The following is a 23,866-nucleotide window of genomic DNA, read 5'->3' on the forward strand; positions in this document are numbered from 1 at the left end:
TCTTCCTATTGAAAAAACAAAAGTTGTATCCAAGATGGCCGACTTCTAAATGGCCACCATGGTCACCACCCATCTTGAGGAGTTTGCCCCCTCACATATACTAATGTGCCACAAACAGGACTTTAATATCACCAACCATTCCCGTTTTATTACGGTGTATCCATATAAATGGCCCACCCTGTATATACACATTCAAGTACAAACACTGAATGAGACTGTTGTGACTGTACCTGCAGCTCCTGTCTTCACATTAGCATAAACAGCACTCTGCTCTGGTTTATGATGCTTCCCTGTTAAGATGATCGAATCCACAAGAGAAAAATAATTAATACGTTTTTAAACATTTCAAAAACATTTTTTCTACATTTTATATGTTTTGTGTACTCACACTTATTTCCAAAGTTTTCCAGTTCAATATTAGAGTAAATGACATCTCGGGGTTTATCTGCACCTAAAATGTCATATTTTTGTTACACAATTGTAAACCAATGACAGCGTACCAGTTACCTTAAATTCTTTTGTGCATGTAGTCAGTTGGTTATTTAGATGTTTGTCCAACTGAATTTTGATAAATGTTCTTCAAAAAACTGCTGAGGACAAACTGAACCTACGTCATGTAAAGGTTAATGGAGATCGGGAAAGACCAGATGTGGGGAAGACAAGTGTCCTAGGGTCAGCTGTGGGGACAGTAGGGAGACCTCCACCCGTTGCTCCACCACCACAAGATGTTCCATGATTAATGGAGTAAAACATCAATGAAGGGTGGCTCCCAGCTGATGACCCTTCAGCTACCATGATGTAACCGTTGGAGGTGCAACAGGTAACAATGTGTAGCAGGTAACTTCCTGCCTGTGCTTCCTTCAAGGTCCCTGAATGGTTTTGATGTTTTGGTTTCTCTGGTTTTCTAGTTTTCGATCATTCTTAGTTTCATAGTTCTGTATTTTGTATTGTTGACATTCTCGTTTTCTCGTATGATGTTATGTTTACATTACAGTTATCTGTCTATTTGGTTAATGAGAGGTTGTTTATCCCCTTGTGTTCTCACTCTGTTCTTTCTCTTTGGTTTTCATGTTTTGTCTACTGTCTGCGTCAAGCTCGTGTGTCTTACTCGAGGTCTCAGTGTCAGTCATTTCCTGTTTTATTTTGGTCTCTGTTTTCGTCTGTATCGTGTGTCTAGTTTTACATCCCCCATAGTCATTCTGTTAACCTCTTTTCCATTAGTAACTACTCAGGTCAGGTCACCATGGTTTTCAGGGTTTTCCATCAGGTCATAGTTCCTGTTACCAGATACTTTTTCAGTATTTACTCAGCCGGAGTTCCAAGCAATCCGAGGCGATCCCAAAATATGACGTCATCAGCCTGCATCCCACTGATTGGCTGGTCAGTGGCATCACTTGATGACTTACAGTGGGGCAAAAAAGTATTTAGTCAGCCACCGATTGTGCAAGTTCCCCCACCTAAAATGATGACAGAGGTCAGTAATTTGCACCAGAGGTACACTTCAACTGTGAGAGACAGAATGTGAAAAAAAAAATCCATGAATTCACATGGTAGGATTTGTAAAGAATTTATTCGTAAATCAGGGTGGAAAATAAGTATTTGGTCACCTCAAACAAGGAAAATCTCTGGCTCTCACAGACCTGTAACGTCTTCTGTAAGAAGCTTTTCTGTCCCCCACGCGTTACCTGTATGAATGGCACCTGTTTGAACTCATCATCTGTATAAAAGACACCTGTCCACAGCCTCAAACAGTCAGACTCCAAACTCCGCCATGGCCAAGACCAAAGAGCTTTCGAAGGACACCAGGAAAAGTATTGTAGACCTTCACCAGACTGGGAAGAGTGAATCTACAATAGGCAAGCAGCTCGGTGTGAAAAAATCAACTGTGGGAGCAATCATCAGAAAATGGAAGACATACAAGACCACTGATAATCTCCCTCGATCTGGGGCTCCATGCAAGATCTCATCCCGTGGGGTCAAAATGATCATGAGAACGGTGAGCAAAGATCCCAGAACCACACGGGGGGACCTGGTGAATGACCTGCAGAGAGCTGGGACCAAAGTAACAAAGGTCACCATCAGTAACACACTACAACGGCAGGGAATCAAATCCCGCAGTGCCAGACGTGTTCCGCTGCTGAAGCCAGTGCATGTCCAGGCCCGTCTGAAGTTTGCCAGAGAGCACATGGATGATACAGCAGAGGATTGGGAGAATGTCATGTGGTCAGATGAAACCAAAGTAGAACTTTTTGGTATAAACTCAACTCGTCGTGTTTGGAGGAAGAAGAATACTGAGTTGCATCCCAAGAACACCATACCTACTGTGAAGCATGGGGGTGGAAACATCATGCTATGGGGCTGTTTTTCTGCCAAGGGGACAGGACGACTGATCCGTGTTAAGGACAGAATGAATGGGGCCATGTATCGTGAGATTTTGAGCCAAAACCTCCTTCCATCAGTGAGAACTTTGAAGATGAAACGAGGCTGGGTCTTCCAACATGACAAAGATCCAAAACACACCGCCCGGGCAACAAAGGAGTGGCTCCGTAAGAAGCATTTGAAAGTCCTGGAGTGGCCTAGCCAGTTTCCAGACCTCAACCCCATAGAAAATCTGTGGCGGGAGTTGAAAGTCCGTGTTGCTCGGCGACAGCCCCAAAACATCACTGCTCTCGAGAAGATCTGCATGGAGGAATGGGCCAAAATACCAGCTACTGTGTGTGCAAACCTGGTAAAGACCTATAGTAAACGTTTGACCTCTGTTATTGCCAACAAAGGTTATGTTACAAAGTATTGAGTTGTATTTTTGTTATTGACCAAATACTTATTTTCCACCCTGATTTACGAATAAATTCTTTACAAATCCTACCATGTGGATTCATGGATTTTTTTTTTCACATTCTGTCTCTCACAGTTGAAGTGTACCTCTGGTGCAAATTACTGACCTCTGTCATCATTTTAGGTGGGGGAACTTGCACAATTGGTGGCTGACTAAATACTTTTTTGCCCCACTGTATGAGAGTATTACGTTGATGAAAATAAAAAGAGCCATTTTTGAAACCCAACAATGAGGAAAACAGCTGCAAAAGCAACATCATGGTCCCAGAGTCTGATGAAAATTCGCAGACTGAGCAGCAGGTTTATCATCGCCTCAACGTCCACCTTCATTGTAGTGTGTGTGACGCATACTAATTACGTCATAGGATGCTCAGCCACGTTGCTATTAGGACGACCACACACATTAGGTGGTACTTGATTAGGGATGGGTACCGGTGTCCGGTGCATTGATGGCACCTGTTCTGACATAAATGGTAGTAACCAGACCGAAAAGCAGCGCACATTTCGGTGCTTTATTTCGGTGCTTTTTTTTTTCCTGAGCTGTGATACACATCTAGCCAATCATTTTACCTTTCCAAGGATAGTAGGCGGGCCCAGGTACGTACGTTCTTTTAGAGCAGAGCTACAGATTAAAAATGTTCAAGGCGAAGCGGTCAAAAGTCTGGCTGTACTTCACAGCAAAATATGCAAACTCAGCAGCCTGCAACAAGTGCTTTAAGGTGATACTGTGATACTGTCAAAGGAGGTAACACCTCAAATCCGATGAAACACCTGGCGACGCATAGCGTTTTTTTTAAAAGCCCAGAAATGCGCCGTATTTGATAGCTTGCTGCAAGACCTTACACCGGGCACACCTACTGCGGGTGGGTTGCCTGTTATGCAACATCCCCCAAAAACACGAAGAGGAGAGTCCTGGCCCGTAGCCCTGCCAGTGTAGCAGAAATGATGAGGATGATGATGCAGCAGCAGCCGTTCTTCTCCGCGTGAGTAGCTTAATGTTGTTCGTGTGTAATTTACGTTGAGTAGGCTAACCACGTTATTACATTAATGCATGTAAGGTGAACTAGCAAACATCATCATAGCTACATGCGGCTGTCTTCTTGTTTGATGGCAGATACTCCCTTCACCCTGGCCAAAAAGGCTAAAATGACCAAAGAAAAAGTGGAAAACAGTTAAACATGAGAGGTTTAGGACAAAGTTTGTGTTTTTTCCATTGTTTAAGCACTGCTTCCAGCCAAGAGTGATACCATATATGCCCCATAGCTGCAGAAAAGGCTAACATTGTTTTCTTTTTACAAAAAACAGCTGAACATGAGAGGTTTTTGGACCAATTTTGTGTTCTCCATTCTTTAAGCACCGGTTTGAGCACCGTTTGAGCACCGGCACCGTTTCAAAAGTACCGATTTGGCACCGGTATCGGATAAAACCTAAATGATACCCATCCCTATACTTGATTGTAATAGAAAACCAATCAATACGATTCGAATAGTTGTGAGTTGATCCGAGTAGGTACTAATGGAAAAGAAGCATTAGTTATCACTGTGTTCCCACCTGTTTCCCATCATCTCATTATCCTATGTTTTATAGACTGCCTCAATCTTCCTTTACTATCACATCCTTCATCATAGTTTGTTTTAATAAGATTTGTAGAAATTTGGTTTCTTAGTTTTTGTTTTTGTTTTGTTTGGATAAATATCTAAGTTCTGTGATAAAGTTGTGTTTTAGTTTACTAACTGTGACAAATACTCAATGAAATGTCAATATCAATACTACTACTACTAATACTATGACTACTACTACTAATAATAATAATAATTATAATAATAAAAACAGAAAAGAGGCTCTTACACTTGGACTGTCTGCAGCGATACAACAAGAGCAGGAGAATAATAATGAGAGAGACTCCACAAACCAGTCCAACCATCAACCACACAGGAGATGAAGAGCTGTCAGCTCCTGACACAGTCACGTAAAAAAAAAAAACAGAAATTAATTAATAAATTATAATCTTATGAATAAATACATTTATAAAATAGAACCAAGTGACTTTAAGAATTAAATCAGACAATCCAATGTTCATTCTCAGTCATCAGACGTGTTTATAAAAATCCATCACATGTTTTGATCCTGCTCACCTTTAACTGACATCCAGCTCTGTGCTGACTCTCTTCCTGAGTACTGACACTTGTAGAAACCTTCATCAGACTTTGACACTGCAGAGATCTTCAGCTCCCCTCGGGGATCATTTTGAAGAAGTTTGTCATTGTGATAGAAAAACACATTGGAAAGTATTTTTTGTGTTCTCAAACTGCAGCTCAGACTAACAGAAGCTCCCTCAGTCACAGGATGAACAGGACTCACCAGGATAGGACCATTACCATCATCTGTGACACAATCACACACAATTGTTTCAGTCACATCAGCTGCTGCACACTTTTAGAAAAAGCTGACAAACAATAATAAGAACAGATTGTACAAATGTTCATCATGAAGATCTGATCTTGTGTATTTAAAAACTGCTGTATGTGTTTTATTTTTCCCACATGAAATGACTTCACATACAGCAAAGGTGGGACAAAAGTTCATGTGACGTCTAAATCATTAACAACCAAGAAGTAAATGTATAATAACATACTCTGTACAGTGATGTTGACTGCACTGCTGAACTCTCCTGATCCAGACTCACACCAGTACACTGCAGTATCTGACTTTGATGTGTGGATGTTACATGTGGATCCAGTCATTCTCCTACAGTCAGAGAGTCGGCCGTCCTCAGAGAACTTCCTCACTCTCCACTCAGTGAAGTTTCCCTCACAGGTCAGTGAGACAGAGTCAGAGGTAAAGTGTTGCACTCTGTCAGGACTCACTGTGAGAGACGCTGCTGAATGAACATCTGGAAACAACATGCAGTGAAGACACAAAGCTCACAGATGTTAGGATTTTTTTTTTTTTTTTTTTTTTTTTAATGGCAACGATTACCTATCTCCTTATCTGTCAGGGTTTTCCTCATCTTTGTCAGAGCCGTTAACTAGTTAGCATTCTCTCTTGATCTTTTCTTTTTAAAATTTTGTATTTTTGGCTGTTTTATCTGTACATGCACTTTTATCTAAGTGAAAATAATTTCAATTAATAAACACAAAGCTTCTTACTTTTTTTTGATAGTGACAGTGTAGAGAGACAGGAAAGCAGGGAGAGTGAAGGGGGAAGACAAGCAGCAAAGGGACACAGGTCGGACTGCTGCCTAGCCATACGGCATATAGGGTCGCCTACTTATTTCACTGAGCTAAACATTAAACAAGTTTTAAATAAAGACTTTAATCACAATCAGAAATGAAAAGATTCAATTCTCCTTTGGAGGTAAACAACACCTGCACTGGTTACAATAGAATCAAGCTGACCTGCAGACCAGACAAACTTTGGTCGACTGTGATCAGTGTGATACTCTGGGTCTCCTCTTCCAGCTCTGCACACATATCCTGCTGTGTGTGTCTGTCCATGAATGATGTAGGAGTCCTGTGCAGTCCCACTGCCATCAGGTAGCAGCTCATAACTGGAGGATTTCTCTGATAGATTTCGAACAGCTTTATACCAGTAGAAGCTCCATCCTGCAGACGGATGTTTAACCTCACAGTTCAGAGTTACTGAGGCTCCAGGACTCAGCCATGATGGAGACACAGTGAGGACAGGACGGGGTTTATCTGTTCAACAAAGATTTTCTCTAAATGTTTCGTCTCTTAACTCTGAATTCAATGTCACTAAAATGTTGACTCACAAATATTTATGATGAACTTTAAGAGTGAGACTATCTAAACATGTCAAATATCTCAACATGTACTAATAAAAACACATTTTTACAAACCGTTTCTATTTCCAGGTTAAATGAACTATGACTCTACTTACTGTCAGAAACTGTCAGTGTGACTGAATCACTCCACTCTGTTGTTTTATGCTGTGAACTTTTCATTCTGCCCTTACAGCGATAGTTTCCACTGTTGGATGATGAAGCAGATCTAATCCTGTATTCATTTTGATTTGGAGCTTTTATCATGCTGTTTGTTTCCCACTCATAATCCCACTCAGTGTCTCCTCCATGGATCTCACATCTGACAGTGATCGTCTCTCCTCTGTATATCTCAGACCAGTTTGGATACAGAGTCACAACAGGTCTGATTGGGACTGTATTCAGGAAATGAACAAGTGAATGAGAAAAGGGGTCAATTTCCATCAGATACTTTTCATCAGGTAGTGATTTGGGGTTCATTAACTTTGAACTCACCAGTTTTCCCAATCCTGACTGACTGGCTGTCCTTTGTGTAGTAAACTGGGTTTCCTCTTCCTCCTCTGCACCTGTAGAGTCCTTCCTGTGAGACACTGATTTGTCCATTTGAGTGGAAAACTGCATCTTGTGTGGTCAGGGCTTCAGAGGATTTCTCATCTCTGTACCAGTAGTATTTCCATCCAGATGATGATGATAATGGGTTCACAGAGCAGGTCAGGGTCACACTGCCCCCTACTGGAACAGCTGTGTTATCAGCTCTCAGTTTGGCCTTTGGTTTATCTGCAGTTCAGTTTAGAAAAAGAACAAAAGTCAATGACTGAATCAAACCAGTTGAAATAACTTGGTGGAAATATGTAAATAATAAATATCACATAACTTTAATGGTGAAGCTGCAACAAACTGTACAACTATCACACAAACACAACACTAATCTTTCATATTTAATTTGCTGCATTTCTAAGTTAAAAACACACATGAGGAACAATCAGTGGATTTAATGTTTCTTAGTGGATGTGGTGGAGCAGCTGAGACAGATTCAGCATTTGTTCTGCATTTCATCTTTCATGTATTAGAGCTGCACAGCAGAGAAGTTACTCTCATATGTTTTGTTCTCTTCACTGTGAATAAAAAGCTGCTGTTCAGGTTTTTGTTGTTGGAATAAAAACTAAACATTTTACTGACCAACATGAAAGACAGTTATAAAGCTGTAAGAAAGAAGAAGTGCTTTTTCCTTATTTAGATACTCTGGATGAAAGATCTTACATGACACAGTCAGTGTGATGATATCACTCCACTCTGAGAAGAAATAGTCCCTTCTGCCCCGGCAGCTGTATCCTCCACTGTCAGACTCAGTAGCTCTGATGATTCTGTATTCATTGGATGTTGGAGGTGTGTTTAACTTGGCTGCTCTCCATTCATACGTCCACTGAGCTCCTTCACCTCCCTGGATCTCACATCTGACAGTGACTGTCTCACCGCTGTATATCTGAGTCCAGGATGGATGCAGGGTCACAGTGGGCTTACTGGGAACTGTTCACAGAAAAATATCCAGTTAGAGACAAATAGAAACATAAAGATAAAAAAATAAGACGGAATAAATTCTTCTATTTGTCAGGAGTTGTCTCTCATGTCAGGGTTAATAAACTCACAGTTGTTGAATGAAATTGTTAGCACAGAACACAACATAACATCTCTCAGTTTGGCAGCAATAAAATTATTAATCTCACGAGTTTCTGTAACTGTGACGTCACTGCTGTCCTCTGTGTAGTAAACTGGATCTCCTCTCCCTCCTCTGCAGTGGTACAGACCTCCTTGTGAGACACTAATAACTCTGTTTGCTTCATTTCCTCTCATGAGCTGAGCTTTAGAAGAGACTGAATCACGTCTGAACCAGTCAAACTTCCAGCCAGCAGAGCCCTCCACAGAGCAGCTCAGTGTCACACTGCCCCCTGCTGGTATGACTGAACTTTGTGCTGTCAGTGTGGCTCTGGGTTTACTTGCTGTTGAAGATACAGGAAAAAATACATCATATTATGATTTAGTTCAGGGAAAATAACAATAACAAAATTAATTAATTAATAACAAAATAAATATTCAAACTTCAAATATCAGTTCAGTTTTGAATGAACACCAAAGAGTAGTAGACAGATGTAAACATGAAAACATTAAATGTCAGCATGAATCATGGTCCAACTCACATGAAACTGTCAGTCTGAAGGCATCACTCCATCCTGTTAAGAGATAGTCACTGCTACCCCGACATCTGTAGTCTCCACTGTGGGACACTGAAACTCTGCTGATCCTGTATTCACTGGATGTTGGAGGGCTGTTTGTGTTGGGTGCTGTCCATTCATATTTCCACACCTTTCCTTCACCTCCCTGAATCTCACATCTGAGAGTGATTGTCTCACCAGTGAATATCTGAGACCAGCTGTGCTGCAGTTTCACTGTGATCCTGTTACGAACTGAGAAAAACAAAGACATCACTGTTTCCAGCAGCAGCTTATTATCATAATTATTTGAATGATTAGTGTTAGAATTAATTTCAGTGTGCAGACTACGTGTTGGTTGCAATGATAAAAAGTCAGCGTAATGAGGTTTACTCTGTCCTTTCAGGCAAATTCTTGCATTGATGTAAACGAGGTTCTGATGATGCAGATGTTAATAATAATGCAGTGTCCAACCTAACAGCCCCAGGTCAGTGTCTGAGTTTTACTGGCCCATGAATATTTATTTTGGCCTGCAAAAAGCCTTTATATTTATAATTTTAAATATTACAGCATTTGTATTAATATTTTGTATTACTTTATTTTAAATTGGAAAAATAATGTAATGAAAGCCTTGGAATAAATATGGTCATGGTACACCCCACACCCCCCTTTAGACTCCTCCCTTCTTGTTGCAGTTATCACTGGTATAAAATGTTGGAGAGCTGCCGTGAGCCTTCTGTGAGCTGCCTGATTTAAACATGACACCGGGCAAGTTAACAGTTCATCTGCATATTTTAATGTGACTTCTGTATCTTTAATGCAGATTCTTTTTTTCCTGTGCAAAACAAACAGCCGTGGATGGAGCAGCTAAAAAGTTCACTTTTCCTCAAGTCAGAGTTTATTGATCAGGTGATGAAGGAGGTTTGATGAAGGACTTCTGAGCTTTTTCCCAGGAAAGGTTTTAATGCTGAAGACAGGGACAGCGCTCCTGTTTTACACACTAGAAACATTTTCTTTCACTCAGCTTGAGCTCACCGTCTCTGGAACAGCTCCACCTCTTTGCTCCATGTGTGCAGACTGACTGCAGGTTAAACTGTCAGCATCATCATCACTGCTGCTGTTTTTTATGATTGTTTTTGTTGGAAAACTGGGTCTGCATGCGTTCAGTGTTGTCATACTTTTTATCAACAGGCGTGCTTCTTAATATGTTTCTATTGCAGGTCTATTTATAGATGCAAATGTGGGTGAAACACTCGAGTTCACATGGTGACGACTGAACGCTACAGAGCTGTTTGTTAAACGAAGCATCAAAGCAAAAAATGTGAAAGATTTTTTATAATCGTTTTATGAGAATTACTCGATGAACAGTTGCAGCCGTAGTGCTCGAGTACTTTGACATTTTGATAAGCTGTAGTTTTCTGTGTGTGTGTTGGTTTCTCTGTGAGCTGATTGGAAATGTCAAAGCAAAATGACTTCTATAAAAACATGTCAACGTCAAAGCTTAAACTATATTAAATTTTAAATCTTAAAGAAAGCAGATTTGGCAACCTGAAATGAATGTGCTGTTGTCACAGTCCTGGCTCTGGTGACCCACTGTTTGTTTTTTGGTTTAAGTTATATTCTTTGAATTATTGTTTTCTGGGATTTTTCGTATTTATAGTTTCTGGTTTCCTGTTCTGTTCTTTGCCGTTCGCTGTGTTCTTGCTGTCATGTCTCTAGTGAAGGTTTTGTTCTGTATCCTTGTTTTCCTTTTGTCTCCATGTGTTAAATGCTTGTCTTGTTTCTCTGTCTCTACGTCTTCCCTGTGTTTCATGTCTCAGTGTCTATTCTGCATCTTTATGAATGTCATGCTACATGTTTTTGGGTTTTTTGATAGCCCGTCCTGTGTGCAGTGTGTCTAGTTTTGCTTTCCACTTGCCTCATTATCTCTAATTATTCCCAGCTGTGCTTCCTTCCTGTTTCTCACTCCCTCATTACTGCCTGTGTATTTAAGATCAGTGTTTTCCTCTGTTTCTTGCTGGTTTGTGTGTCTGTTATCCACCTGTCTTTCTGCATTCCAGGCTCCCTGTTCCATATCTCAGGTCTTTATGTGTCATGTACTGGGTTTATGTCCCGGGTTTTTTGTTTCTTTGTATGGGGTGGCTGTAGCTCAGATGGCAGAGAAGGTCAGTCACTAACCAGAAGGTCGGTGGTTCGATCCCAGGCTGGCTGCATGCCAAATATCAAGATACTAACCCCGTGTTTGCCTACTGGTGGTGGTCAGAGGGCCCGGTGGCGCCAGTGTCCGGCAGCCTCGCCTCTGTCAGTGCGCCCCAGGGTGGCTGTGGCTACAAAGTAGCTTGCTATTGCCAGTGTGTGAATGGGTGAATGACTGAATGTCGTGTAAAGCGCTTTGGGGTCCTTAGGGACTGAGTAAAGTGCTATACACATGCAGGCCATTTTGTATGATTTTTAGTTTTCCCAGTTTAGGCATTTCTTTTGTCCCGGCACTGCTTCTGTTTGTATCTCACGACTGTAAATACAGCTCTCTCCCAATAAGTCATTTTCAGTGCCTGCTCTTCGGTCCTTTCTCTCACCTTCCACACTACTGCTGTTGCAGCCTTGAGAGTTATATAAAATTTCCTGTTCAGATCAATAACATCATTATCATCGCTGATTACTCTGCAGGACACTTGATTTGTTTTCAGTAACAGAGATTTTTAAGTATTTTATTTTAAAAATAATTATTTTGCATTAAAAATCTGCAATCATGATAATAATAAGACGGAACTATCTCATAATGAGTCTGGATTTTAAACTTTAGACTTTATTTTTTACTCTAAATGGGGTGCTTAAACTCACGAGTTTCTTTAAGTGTGACGACACTGCTGTCCTCTGTGTAGTAAACTGGATCTCCTCTCCCTCCTCTGCAGTGGTACAGACCTCCTTGTGAGACACTAATAACTCTGTTTGCTTCATTTCCTCTCATGAGCTGAGCTTTAGAAGAGACTGAATCACGTCTGAACCAGTCAAACTTCCAGCCAGCAGAGCCCTCCACAGAGCAGCTCAGTGTCACACTGCCCCCTGCTGGTATGACTGAACTTTGTGCTGTCAGTGTGGCTCTGGGTTTACTTGCTGTTGAAGTTACAGGAAAACATACATCATGTTATCATTTACTTCGGGGAAAATAACAATAACAAAATGAATTAATTAACAACAGAATAAATATTCAAACTTCAAATACCAGTTCAGTTTTGAATGAACACCAAAGAGTAGTCGACAGATGTAAACATGAAAACATGAAATGTCAGCATGAATCATGGTCCAACTCACATGAAACTGTCAGTCTGAAGGCATCACTCCATCCTGTGAAGAGATAGTCACTGCTACCCCGACATCTGTAGTCTCCACTGTGGGACACTGAAACTCTGCTGATCCTGTATTCACTGGATGTTGGAGGGCTGTTTGTGTTGGGTGCTGTCCATTCATATTTCCACACCTTTCCTTCACCTCCCTGAATCTCACATCTGAGAGTGATTGTCTCACCAGTGAATATCTGAGACCAGCTGTGCTGCAGCTTCACAGCAGCCAAAACTGTTCAACAAACAAATATTGTTAAAAAAAAGAAACAACAACAACAAAACAGGGAACAAAAAAAAGATAATACAAAAAGTTGTTTCCAGCAGCAGGTTTTATCATAATTATGTGAATAAATGCTGATTTGTCTTTAAAAATACCTCAAATACAACAAAAACAATAATAATAACAGAATTTTTTTTAGTTGAAGTGAAATGTTCAAACTCACCAGTTTTCTGAACTGTGACTGAGTCACTTTCTGTAATGATGATAATTTTCCCTTCAGCCCTGCAGGTGTACGTGCCTCCTTCAGACACAGAGATCGTTCTGCCTGATTCATCAGTTATTATGGACTTTACTTCAGATGACGTTTGTCTGAACCACTCATATTTTAAGTCAGCAGATTCCTTCACATCACAGGTCAGTGTCACACTGCCCCCTGCTGGTATAGTTGTACTGTCTGCTGTTAGTACGGGCTTGTCATGTACTGTAAGTCGGACATACGACAAACCAAGAAAATTAATGCCAATGCATGTTTGATGAGAATGACGGAAAAAAAAAAAAAAAAAAAAAAAAAGGGGAAATTTATTTAATGGCTTTTTCGGCCATATATTTTTTCAACCAACATTCATCAGTCCAGTAAGTAACAATAGGCGATAAATACACACAGGTGACTTTTTGATGGGCTGAGCAATTAATCATGCACGGACTGATTTGTGCATTTAGAACACAGAAGAAGTCTAAACATGGAGGAACTAGTTGCCAAAAAAAATACAAAGTGGCTGCTGCATTTGGGCACACTGACGAGAGTGCATTTGCTTGCAGCTGGAAGAAGATGCTGTTAAAACAGCCCTGTTAGTTTTTTCTCCTGTTGACTGCTTCTCTTAGCTTTAACCAACATTATTAGCAAACTTACTCATGGGCAGATAAATAAATCGCTCTTGTAAAAACGACCAGTGTCAGCCTGAGCCTGTCGTCGATGGTCGATAAATACTCGCCCAACCTTAGTGTCAGGGTTCTGTGTGCGCGCAGGCGGAGAGGAGGATCCAAACGCAGAACTCAGACACTAACGTGAAACCCCAAAAACCTCAGCTTTATTGCTGGTACGAAAACAAAACATGAAGTGACCACTGAAACCGGAGAACAGGAACACACAGGCATAATCTGAGGGTACGACGCAACACCGAGCATGGGAAAACACAGGGCTTAAATACACAGGGTAGTAATGAGGGAATGGGCCACAGAAGGGAGACACAGCTGGGGGAGATCAGGGCTAACGAGACGGGGGAGCTAAGCTGCACACACTAACATAAGACAAAGACTTTCACAATAAGACAGGAAACAAGAAGTACTAAACCAGATGCAGACATGACACTGAGAGACAGACTAGACACTGAACAGAAACTGCAATACACATGAGAACCCAAAACCTAAGAACTGATCCCTCACCAAGAATAACAGAAACAGATCCATAATGATAATAATAAACAAAGCACCAGAACATCAGAAAACAATCCATAATGCAAAAATAAACCAAGCATGATAAACTCAAAATACTGGGTCCAACGGACCCAGAACCGTAAGGTAAGGTAACTTTATTTATACCCAAAGGCAAGGTAAATTTGCTTTACAGAAAAATGACAGCATTTGACATCCCTTTAAAAACACACATACCTAGTAAATATATAAAACTCACTGTGACACATACTTTAATATTTCGAATCAAAAACAGTTCTTATTTAATTCAGTGACAGCAACGGGGACAAAGCTATTTTTATAACGCTTTGTCCTGCATCTCGGAAATAGAAACCTCCGTCCTGAGGGAGGAAGCTGAAATTCACCCCTTAGAGGATGGGAACCATTTTTAAGGATTGATAAAGCCATCCTCTGTACCTGCTTATGTCACACAGTGGAAATTTGTGTTTTTATGTTTTATCAATCTGTGTATTGGTACATAGTGTTGATTTTATTTGCATGATTTTATTGTGATATTTATATTGCATGTTTGTTTATTTATATTTATACGGCATGGTTTTATCCTCATATTTATATTATGTGTGTTAATGTTGTACCATGTTCCTTTAATCCACTGTGGACTAAACAGACAATTGTAGGCACCTGTGAGGTGGAGGCGTTCCCCAAGGTGGCCTATCAGCCGCCAGGTTGACCTGTTAAAGGGGATAGCGAGCGCAGAGATAAAAAGAGGAGTGACGCACGAAAGGTGAGCAGGAGAAAAAGTAACGCGTGCAAGCCTGCACGTGTGTGGAAGGAACTGCTGCCTGACTGTGGGGTGCCGCGAGTCGTTCGGCGATCCAGTCCCAACGGCAGGAACAGCAAAAGTGGGTGGCGATGGCCGCAATTCACAACAGGGCAGGGATGCCCTTCTGCCTGCATCTGACGGTGAGACGAGGGATGCCGTGTTCAGGTGTGGAGTGGGGCGGGACTGTGCGGCGACGCGCTGTCAGGAGGAGACAGGTCTGTGATAGGAGCCTCCTCCCTGGTCTACTGCTGACGAGTTTTATCATACTGGAAGAGAAGTTCCTCTCCTGTCTCCTTTTATATAAGGACCACTCGCCCATGTGTGGCTGGACTGTGGAATTATGGGACTATGGGAGGGTAATTTTAGTATATTGAAAACATGTTTTAGCCTTGTTTTAATAGTGTATAGTTATTTCTGCCGGCAGGGTTTTTAGCAGGTTGCAACACTATTTTTATTGTATACGGGGAATTTTATCTTGTATTTGTGACTCTGGCTTTTTTTTTTTTTTTTTTTTTTTTTTTTTTTCATGGAAATAAATGGTGTTTGAAGCCAGCTTAGTTTCTGAGCGCTGACCCGCTCACTCCCCTTTCTGCTTGTACATACAGACGTGGTGGTGAAGATGTAGGTCCACCAGTCATAGCGGCTACACTTAGAGTACAGGGAGGCTAAACAAGACTGTGGCTCACCTATCAGACGACTGGACCATCTCACTATCTGATTTAGAGAGTTTTTCTCTGTGACAGAGGTCTGACCAAACCATGCCACCAAACAAAAGGATAAAACTGACTCAATAAAAGAACGATAAAACAAAGTTAAAATTTTTTGGTCAATGTGGAAATGAACAAGTTTCCTAAGGCAATAAAGGTGCTGGTGACCCTTTTTACAAACTGATTTGCAATTTTGATCAAAATTCAGTTTTTCATTTATTATGGTCCCAAGATATTTATATGATTGTACTTGCTCTATTTTCTGACCTTTAATTAAAGTGACTCCGTGCCCATTTTGTTGTTTCCTAAAATCAATCACCATATCTTTTGTTTTAGATATGTTCAGCTGGAGATAAGACTCCTCACACACTGAACAAAGTCATCAATGACTGGACCGTGGTTAATTTCACCCTCTTTCAGTAAGCTGACAATAACAGAGTCATCTGCATATTTAATAATGACCCTGTTTTCATGTCTGCCCTGACACATATTTGTATAGAGAGTGAATAATAAGGGCGATAGAACGCACCCTTGAGGAGAACACTGGGTCAGACAGAACCCCATTTATTCTCACTCTTTGTGACCTGTCAGTTAGAAAATCTAAAATCCAGCCCACCAGGTTTTTCCTGATTTCAAACTGTTCTAAAAGTCTTTTAATTAAAATATGGGGCTGTATTGTATTAAAAGCCGAAGAAAAATCAATGAAAAGAAGTCTTGCAAAAGTCCCTTTACTCTCTACATGTTTAAGAATTAGATTTAGTAAAGTCAAAAGTGCGTCCTCCACTCCTCTGTTGGGCCTATATGCAAACTGCATTGGATCCAGCTGACCTTCAGTCTCTTTCATAATCACATTTCTGATGATTTTTTCAAAGACCTTCATTACAACTGAAGTGAGGGCAACAGGCCTGAAGTCGTTTAGAATTTTTGGACGACTAGATTTAGGGACAGGAACCACGACTGCTTCTTTCCAAAGAGAGGGCACATGTTGTGTTTGCAAGGATTTGTTAAAAATAACCTGAAATATAGGACTGAGTTCATCAGCACAAGATTTAATTAGGCGGCCACTAATATTATCAGGACCCTGGCTCTTGTTCACATTGACTGTATGAAAGGCCTTTTTAACATCGCTGAGTTCAATAATAAAGTGCTGAGTATCTCTCAGTTTCCGTTTCAGTTCCAAAATATCCTCGCTAAAATCAGAAGAACTAAAACGAGCATAAAACATATTTAAAGCATTTGTTGACACTTAGTTTACATGAATGATCTTTTTTCTTTGCGCCACCTGCTCACTGTGAAATGTGGTTTGATAGCTTTAATAAAACAAAGGGTAAAGGGTCTTGCAACTTTCAGGTTACTGATTTTACAAAAATTTTTAATAAACAACAACAAACAATTGGCCAAAAACACCAAATATAAAATAGTAAGCTGCCTGGAAACAGCTGGATCATTGTTAGAGGTTCTTAATTGAAATTAATTAAGATAATTGTTTCCTGATGTCCTGTTTAAACAGACGTATAAATGAAAACAGGAAACTTCAGTTTGAATTGTAGATAAACTCACATGGGCTGCAGTTTCACAGCAGCCAAGACTGTTCAACAAATATGGTTAAAAAAAGAAACAACAACAACAAAACAGGGAACAAAAAAAAGATAATACAAAAAGTTGTTTCCAGCAGCAGGTTTTATCATAATTATGTGAATAAATGCTGATTTGTCTTTAAAAATACCTCAAATACAACAAAAACAATAATAATAATAATAATAACAGAATTTTTTTTTAGTTCAAGTGAAATGTTTAAACTCACCAGTTTTCTGAACTGTGACTGAGTCACTTTCTGTAATGATGATAATTTTCCCTTCAGCCCTGCAGGTGTACGTGCCTCCTTCAGACACAGAGATCGTTCTGCCTGATTCATCAGTTATTATGGACTTTTCTTCAGATGACGTTTGTCTGAACCACTCATATTTTAAGTCAGCAGATTCCTTCACATCACAGGTCAGTGTCACACTGCCCCCTGCTGGTATAGTTGTACTGTCTGCTGTTAGTACGGGCTTGTCCTGTACTGTAAGTCGGACATACGACAAACCAAGAAAATTAATGTCAATGCATGTTTGATGAGAATGAAGAAAAAAAGGGGAAATTTATTTAACTGCTTTTTCAGCCATATATTTTTCCAACCAACATTCATCTGTCCAGTAAGTAACAATAGGTGATAAATACACACAGGTGACTCTTTGATGGGCTGAGCAATTAATCATGCACGGACTGATTTGTGCATTTAGAACACAGAAGAAGTCTAAACATGGAGGAACTAGTTGCCAAAAAAATACAAAGTGGCTGCTGCATTTGGGCACACTGACGAGAGTGCATTTGCTTGCAGCTGGAAGAAGATGCTGTTAAAACAGCCCTGTTATTTTTTTCTCCTGTTGACTGCTTCTCTTGGCTTTAACCAACATTATTAGCAAACTTACTCATGGGCAGATAAATAAATCGCTCTTGTAAAAACGACCAGTGTCAGCTTCAGCCTGTCATCGATGGTCGATAAATACTCGCCCAACCTTAGTTTACATGAATGATCTTTTTTTATTGCGTGCTCATTTATCTGTCGTTTCATAACAACTCTGTTAAACTCTCAAAATACAAAGTCTCAGTGTTGTAAAATATGTCAACAAATGTATTTTCCAACAGTCAAAACCAAACTGAAAAACAAAACAATTTCTTTCATAAAAAAATGAACCTGAATGATCTTTTTTCTTTGCTCCACCTGCTCACTGTGAAATGTGGTTTGATAGCTTTAATAAAACAAAGGGTAAAGGGTCTTGCAACTTTCAGGTTACTGATTTTACAAAAATTTTAATAAACAACAACAAACAATTGGCCAAAAACACCAAATATAAAATAGTAAGCTGCCTGGAAACAGCTGGATCATTGTTAGAGTTTTTAGAGGGTTTTAACTGTTGGTGGGAAGATAATTGTTTCCTGATGTCCTGTTTAAACAGACGTATAAATGAAAACAGGAAACTTCAGTTTGAATTGTAGATAAACTCACATGGGCTGCAGTTTCACAGCAGCCAAGACTGTTCAACAAATATGGTTAAAAAAAGAAACAACAACAACAAAACAGGGAACAAAAAAAAAGATAATACAAAAAGTTGTTTCCAGCAGCAGGTTTTATCATAATTATGTGAATAAATGCTGATTTGTCTTTAAAAATACCTCAAATACAACAAAAACAATAATAATAACAGAATTTTTTTTTAGTTCAAGTGAAATGTTTAAACTCACCAGTTTTCTGAACTGTGACTGAGTCACTTTCTGTAATGATGATAATTTTCCCTTCAGCCCTGCAGGTGTACGTGCCTCCTTCAGACACAGAGATCGTTCTGCCTGATTCATCAGTTATCATGGACTTTTCTTCAGATGACGTTTGTCTGAACCACTCATATTTTAAGTCAGCAGATTCCTTCACATCACAGGTCAGTGTCACACTGCCCCCTGCTGGTATAGTTGTACTGTCTGCTGTTAGTACGGCCTTGTCATGTACTGTAAGTCGGACATACGACAAACCAAGAAAATTAATGTCAATGCATGTTTGATGAGAATGAAGAAAAAAAGGGGAAATTTATTTAACTGCTTTTTCAGCCATATATTTTTCCAAACAACATTCATCAGTCCAGTAAGTAACAATAGGCGATAAATACACACAGGTGACTTTTTGATGGGCTGAGCAATTAATCATGCACGGACTGATTTGTGCATTTAGAACACAGAAGAAATCTAAACATGGAGGAACTAGTTGGCAAAAAAATACAAAGTGGCTGCTGCATTTGGGCACACTGACGAGAGTGCATTTGCTTGCAGCTGGAAGAAGATGCTGTTAAAACAGCCCTGTTATTTTTTTCTCCTGTTGACTGCTTCTCTTGGCTTTAACCAACATTATTAGCAAACTTACTCATGGGCAGATAAATAAATCGCTCTTGTAAAAACGACCAGTGTCAGCTTCAGCCTGTCATCGATGGTCGATAAATACTCGCCCAACCTTAGTTTACATGAATGATCTTTTTTTATTGCGTGCTCATTTATCTGTCGTTTCATAACAACTCTGTTAAACTCTCAAAATACAAAGTCTCAGTGTTGTAAAATATGTCAACAAATGTATTTTCCAACAGTCAAAACCAAACTGAAAAACAAAACAATTTCTTTCATAAAAAAATGAACCTGAATGATCTTTTTTCTTTGCTCCACCTGCTCACTGTGAAATGTGGTTTGATAGCTTTAATAAAACAAAGGGTAAAGGGTCTTGCAACTTTCAGGTTACTGATTTTACAAAAATTTTAATAAACAACAACAAACAATTGGCCAAAAACACCAAATATAAAATAGTAAGCTGCCTGGAAACAGCTGGATCATTGTTAGAGTTTTTAGAGGGTTTTAACTGTTGGTGGGAAGATAATTGTTTCCTGATGTCCTGTTTAAACAGACGTATAAATGAAAACAGGAAACTTCAGTTTGAATTGTAGATAAACTCACATGGGCTGCAGTTTCACAGCAGCCAAGACTGTTCAACAAATATGGTTAAAAAAAGAAACAACAACAACAAAACAGGGAACAAAAAAAAAGATAATACAAAAAGTTGTTTCCAGCAGCAGGTTTTATCATAATTATGTGAATAAATGCTGATTTGTCTTTAAAAATACCTCAAATACAACAAAAACAATAATAATAACAGAATTTTTTTTTAGTTCAAGTGAAATGTTTAAACTCACCAGTTTTCTGAACTGTGACTGAGTCACTTTCTGTAATGATGATAATTTTCCCTTCAGCCCTGCAGGTGTACGTGCCTCCTTCAGACACAGAGATCGTTCTGCCTGATTCATCAGTTATCATGGACTTTTCTTCAGATGACGTTTGTCTGAACCACTCATATTTTAAGTCAGCAGATTCCTTCACATCACAGGTCAGTGTCACACTGCCCCCTGCTGGTATAGTTGTACTGTCTGCTGTTAGTACGGCCTTGTCATGTACTGTAAGTCGGACATACGACAAACCAAGAAAATTAATGTCAATGCATGTTTGATGAGAATGAAGAAAAAAAGGGGAAATTTATTTAACTGCTTTTTCAGCCATATATTTTTCCAAACAACATTCATCAGTCCAGTAAGTAACAATAGGCGATAAATACACACAGGTGACTTTTTGATGGGCTGAGCAATTAATCATGCACGGACTGATTTGTGCATTTAGAACACAGAAGAAATCTAAACATGGAGGAACTAGTTGGCAAAAAAATACAAAGTGGCTGCTGCATTTGGGCACACTGACGAGAGTGCATTTGCTTGCAGCTGGAAGAAGATGCTGTTAAAACAGCCCTGTTATTTTTTTCTCCTGTTGACTGCTTCTCTTAGCTTTAACCAACATTATTAGCAAACTTACTCATGGGCAGATAAATAAATCCCTCTTGTAAAAACGACCAGTGTCAGCTTCAGCCTGTCATCGATGGTCGATAAATACTCGCCCAACCTTAGTTTACATGAATGATCTTTTTTCTTTGCGCCACCTGCTCACTGTGAAATGTGGTTTAATAGCTTTAATAAAACAAAGGGTAAAGGGTCTTGCAACTTTCAGGTTACTGATTTTACAAAAATTTTAATAAACAACAACAACAACAACAAACAATTGGCCAAAAACACCAAATATAAAACAGTAAGCTGCCTGGAAACAGCTGGATCATTGTTAGAGGTTTTAGAGGGTTTTAACTGTTGGTGGGAAGATAATTGTTTCCTGATGTCCTGTTTAAACAGACGTATAAATGAAAACAGGAAACTTCAGTTTGAATTGTAGATAAACTCACATGGGCTGCAGTTTCACAGCAGCCAAGACTGTTCAACAAATATGGTTAAAAAAAGAAACAACAACAACAAAACAGGGAACAAAAAAAAGATAATACAAAAAGTTGTTTCCAGCAGCAGGTTTTATCATAATTATGTGAATAAATGCTGATTTGTCTTTAAAAATACCTTAAATACAACAAAAACAATAATAATAATAACAGAAAAAATGTTTTAGTTCAAGTGAAATGTTTAAACTCACCAGTTTTCTGAACTGTGACTGAGTCACTTTCTGTAATGATGATAATTTTCCCTTCAGCCCTGCAGGTGTACGTGCCTCCTTCAGACACAGAGATCGTTCTGCCTGATTCACCAGTTATTATGGACTTTTCTTCAGATGACGTTTGTCTGATCCACTCATATTTTAAGTCAGCAGATTCCTTCACATCACAGGTCAGTGTCACACTGCCCCCTGCTGGTATGGTTGTACTGTCTGCTGTTAGTACGGGCTTGTCCTGTACTGTAAGTTAGAAATACAAAAAAAAAAAAGAAATCCCCCCAAAACAAGAGAACTATTTTCACTGCAGGTTTAGTGAGAATTTTAAAAAGACCATTATGTTTTACTAGATTTGTAGTTCTGCATCTGTTCACCACCACAGTCAAATCAAATAATTAATGTGACTGAAGTGCAGACTTTAAGCTTTTACTCGATGAGTTTTACAAAAAATAAATAAATCATGAATTGTTTTAGAATAACAGCCATTTCTAACCACAGTTAGTTCAGTGGAAGCAGAACTAAACTCAAAACAGCTTTACTGATGAAACTTCACATGAAAACCGAAAACCCAGAGAGGGCTGAGTGCAAAAAACTCAGATACTAACAAAGAAATACAGAACAAACAGGGAAAATAACTATGAGACAAATCACGACAAAGGCTGAAGTACACACATGTACTGTAGTGGTGAATTTCTCTCCCAAGCTTTGAAAACATAATTTTTCCACTTCTTAATGTGAGATGTTCAGATTTATTTCTGACTCGTACATACAAACAAACGATGTCACGGTCAAAAAACTATTTGCTGCCTCAGTCCACATTTCCATTGCCGTCCTGGCTCATTCTAACCTGCTACCACACATGTGATCTAATGTTTTCTTACCCATCACATTAAACTAAACTAAACTAATATTTCTCTTTAGATTGGCTCTAACATGTAGTAATCAGGGAACTAAATCAGGGAGACAAGACAGAGGGAAGAAACACCCAAAAACAAGACACGGGACAAGGGACTGTCAAAATAAAACAGGAAGCATAAACACTGAAGCAGAGACTAAGACACAATCTTGACCCAGACAAAAGGTAAACAAACAGGAAGACAAGTCTGACTAAGCACAGGAGATCTAAGAGAAACACAGACTAGACTCAGGGAACACAGGAGGATGGGAAACAAGCTTGAAGAATAACTGAAAAGATAACTATACACACAGAATATGAATGAAAACATAAACTAAGAAAAAGTTTAATATTAGAAAAACTAAAAACTGAAAAACTACAACAAACCAAGTGAAACAGAGAATATCAAACAGATGCTGAGAGTCCAAAACTGAAATACTTGGTCCAAAATCCAGGATCATGACAGATACAGATCGATACTGTTCAGATTTTATAAACAGGAAGAAAAGAAAAAAAAATCTTACTTCCAGCATTTCCATAGAAGAGTGTACTGAGCCCTGAAATCAAGATTGAAACATCATCCAACTCTTTGAAAAATGTGCATTTTCAGTTGATGTTCATCCTCAAATCAGTTTCTGAGCTCATAAAGTATAGACTCTAAATGTAAAACAGCAGTGTATCCCACACAGTGTTAAAACAAGCCAAGTCAGCACCAATCACATTGTTAGACAAACCTTTTCATCTCCTCATGATATTTAAATAGTTTCTTTAATCAGTAACATGCAAACAGAGAAAGTCAGTGATGTACTTACAGAATAACTCCAGCACGCAGAGCAAAGAGCGTCTCATCCTCACATCCAGCTCTGCTGCTTTAACTGTTTTACTTTGTATTAAAAATTAAGCAGAAGAAAGAGATGTTGTTATTTATATAGATACGAGTGTAACTTCTTCTTCTGACTCTTTGTGCTTCCTTCCTTTTCACACTGAGCTCAAACAGCAGTTGTATCTTCGACTGCAGCAGTTCCTGTATATTCAGAACAGATCAGCTTGTTTCTTGTGTGGTTCCATTTTTGTTTTGTATTCAAACTTGTTCTGTTACTAAACTCAAAGTTGTTCTGACTTGAAGGAACTGAACCTCAACCCTTCTGATTATTAGAAGATTCTAGCTGCTCTGCCTCCTCAGCTACAGCCATCCTAATGACTCCAGCACTGTTACATTAATTAAAGTTTATTTATTTTTAAAGTTGATGTTTAACTTTGGTTTTAAGTCCTGTAGCAACAGTAACTTGAGTGAATGATGCATACTGAGCAATTATACAAAGCACAGCAACAACCGTGCATTGGTTTATTGTGTTAAACAGTTTTATTTGACTGAACTTCCTGTTCCCCGTTTACACGTAAAGAGGTGTAATAGCTGCCACATACTCACTAGAGCAGTGAGCAGACAGTAAATTCACTTTGGCCATGTCCACACTAAGGCTACGTCCACACTAGCCTGGATAAATTTAAAAACTGTGTTTT

The 23,866-nt window shown here is 39.3% G+C and overlaps 2 protein-coding genes across 2 annotated transcripts in view; both read right to left on the minus strand.

Moving 5' to 3' along the window:
- LOC146714520 (uncharacterized) overlaps window positions 1–5,642 on the minus strand; it is a 21,231-nt gene extending 15,589 nt beyond the window's left edge. The window contains exons 1-5 of the mRNA XM_085450932.1: window positions 5,471–5,642; window positions 4,971–5,219; window positions 4,684–4,791; window positions 389–451; window positions 231–290 (exon numbers count right to left, since the gene is read on the minus strand). Coding sequence (XP_085307058.1) covers window positions 231–290; window positions 389–451; window positions 4,684–4,791; window positions 4,971–5,219; window positions 5,471–5,579 — 589 coding nt within the window. The 5' untranslated portion in view covers window positions 5,580–5,642. The remainder of the gene's footprint in view (window positions 1–230; window positions 291–388; window positions 452–4,683; window positions 4,792–4,970; window positions 5,220–5,470) is intronic.
- Window positions 5,643–6,138: 496 nt separating this feature from the next.
- Window positions 6,139–20,232, minus strand: LOC146714521 (basement membrane-specific heparan sulfate proteoglycan core protein-like). Its single transcript, XM_085440124.1, has 12 exons — window positions 20,112–20,232; window positions 18,631–18,888; window positions 17,150–17,407; window positions 12,608–12,865; window positions 12,136–12,396; window positions 11,665–11,937; window positions 8,812–9,078; window positions 8,341–8,613; window positions 7,879–8,143; window positions 7,112–7,398; window positions 6,736–7,011; window positions 6,139–6,533 (listed from the first exon to the last, which is right to left on the minus strand). Exons 1-12 carry the CDS (start codon window positions 20,230–20,232, stop codon window positions 6,160–6,162), a joined length of 3,171 nt encoding a protein of 1,056 aa, XP_085296250.1. The 3' UTR covers window positions 6,139–6,159.
- Window positions 20,233–23,866: the final 3,634 nt, after the last annotated feature.

The sequence above is a fragment of the Copadichromis virginalis genome, linkage group LG3, assembly GCF_057382275.1.
Source record: "Copadichromis virginalis isolate Kocher_CV1m ecotype Utaka linkage group LG3, C_Virginalis_male_GT1.1, whole genome shotgun sequence".
Lineage (NCBI taxonomy): Eukaryota > Metazoa > Chordata > Actinopteri > Cichliformes > Cichlidae > Copadichromis > Copadichromis virginalis.

What these genes read in the sequence shown, in the direction of transcription:
- LOC146714521 (XM_085440124.1), bottom strand. Translation starts at nt 20,232, where the DNA reads ATGATAACTGATGAATCAGGCAGAACGATCTCTGTGTCTGAAGGAGGC. An exon ending in AGTCACAGTTCAGAAAACTG is followed by an intron (nt 12,866 to 17,149) that starts GTGAGTTTAAAC and finishes TCCGACTTACAG; the next exon opens with TACATGACAAGCCCGTACTA. An exon ending in AGTCAGGATTGGGAAAACTG is followed by an intron (nt 7,012 to 7,111) that starts GTGAGTTCAAAG and finishes TCCTGAATACAG; the next exon opens with TCCCAATCAGACCTGTTGTG.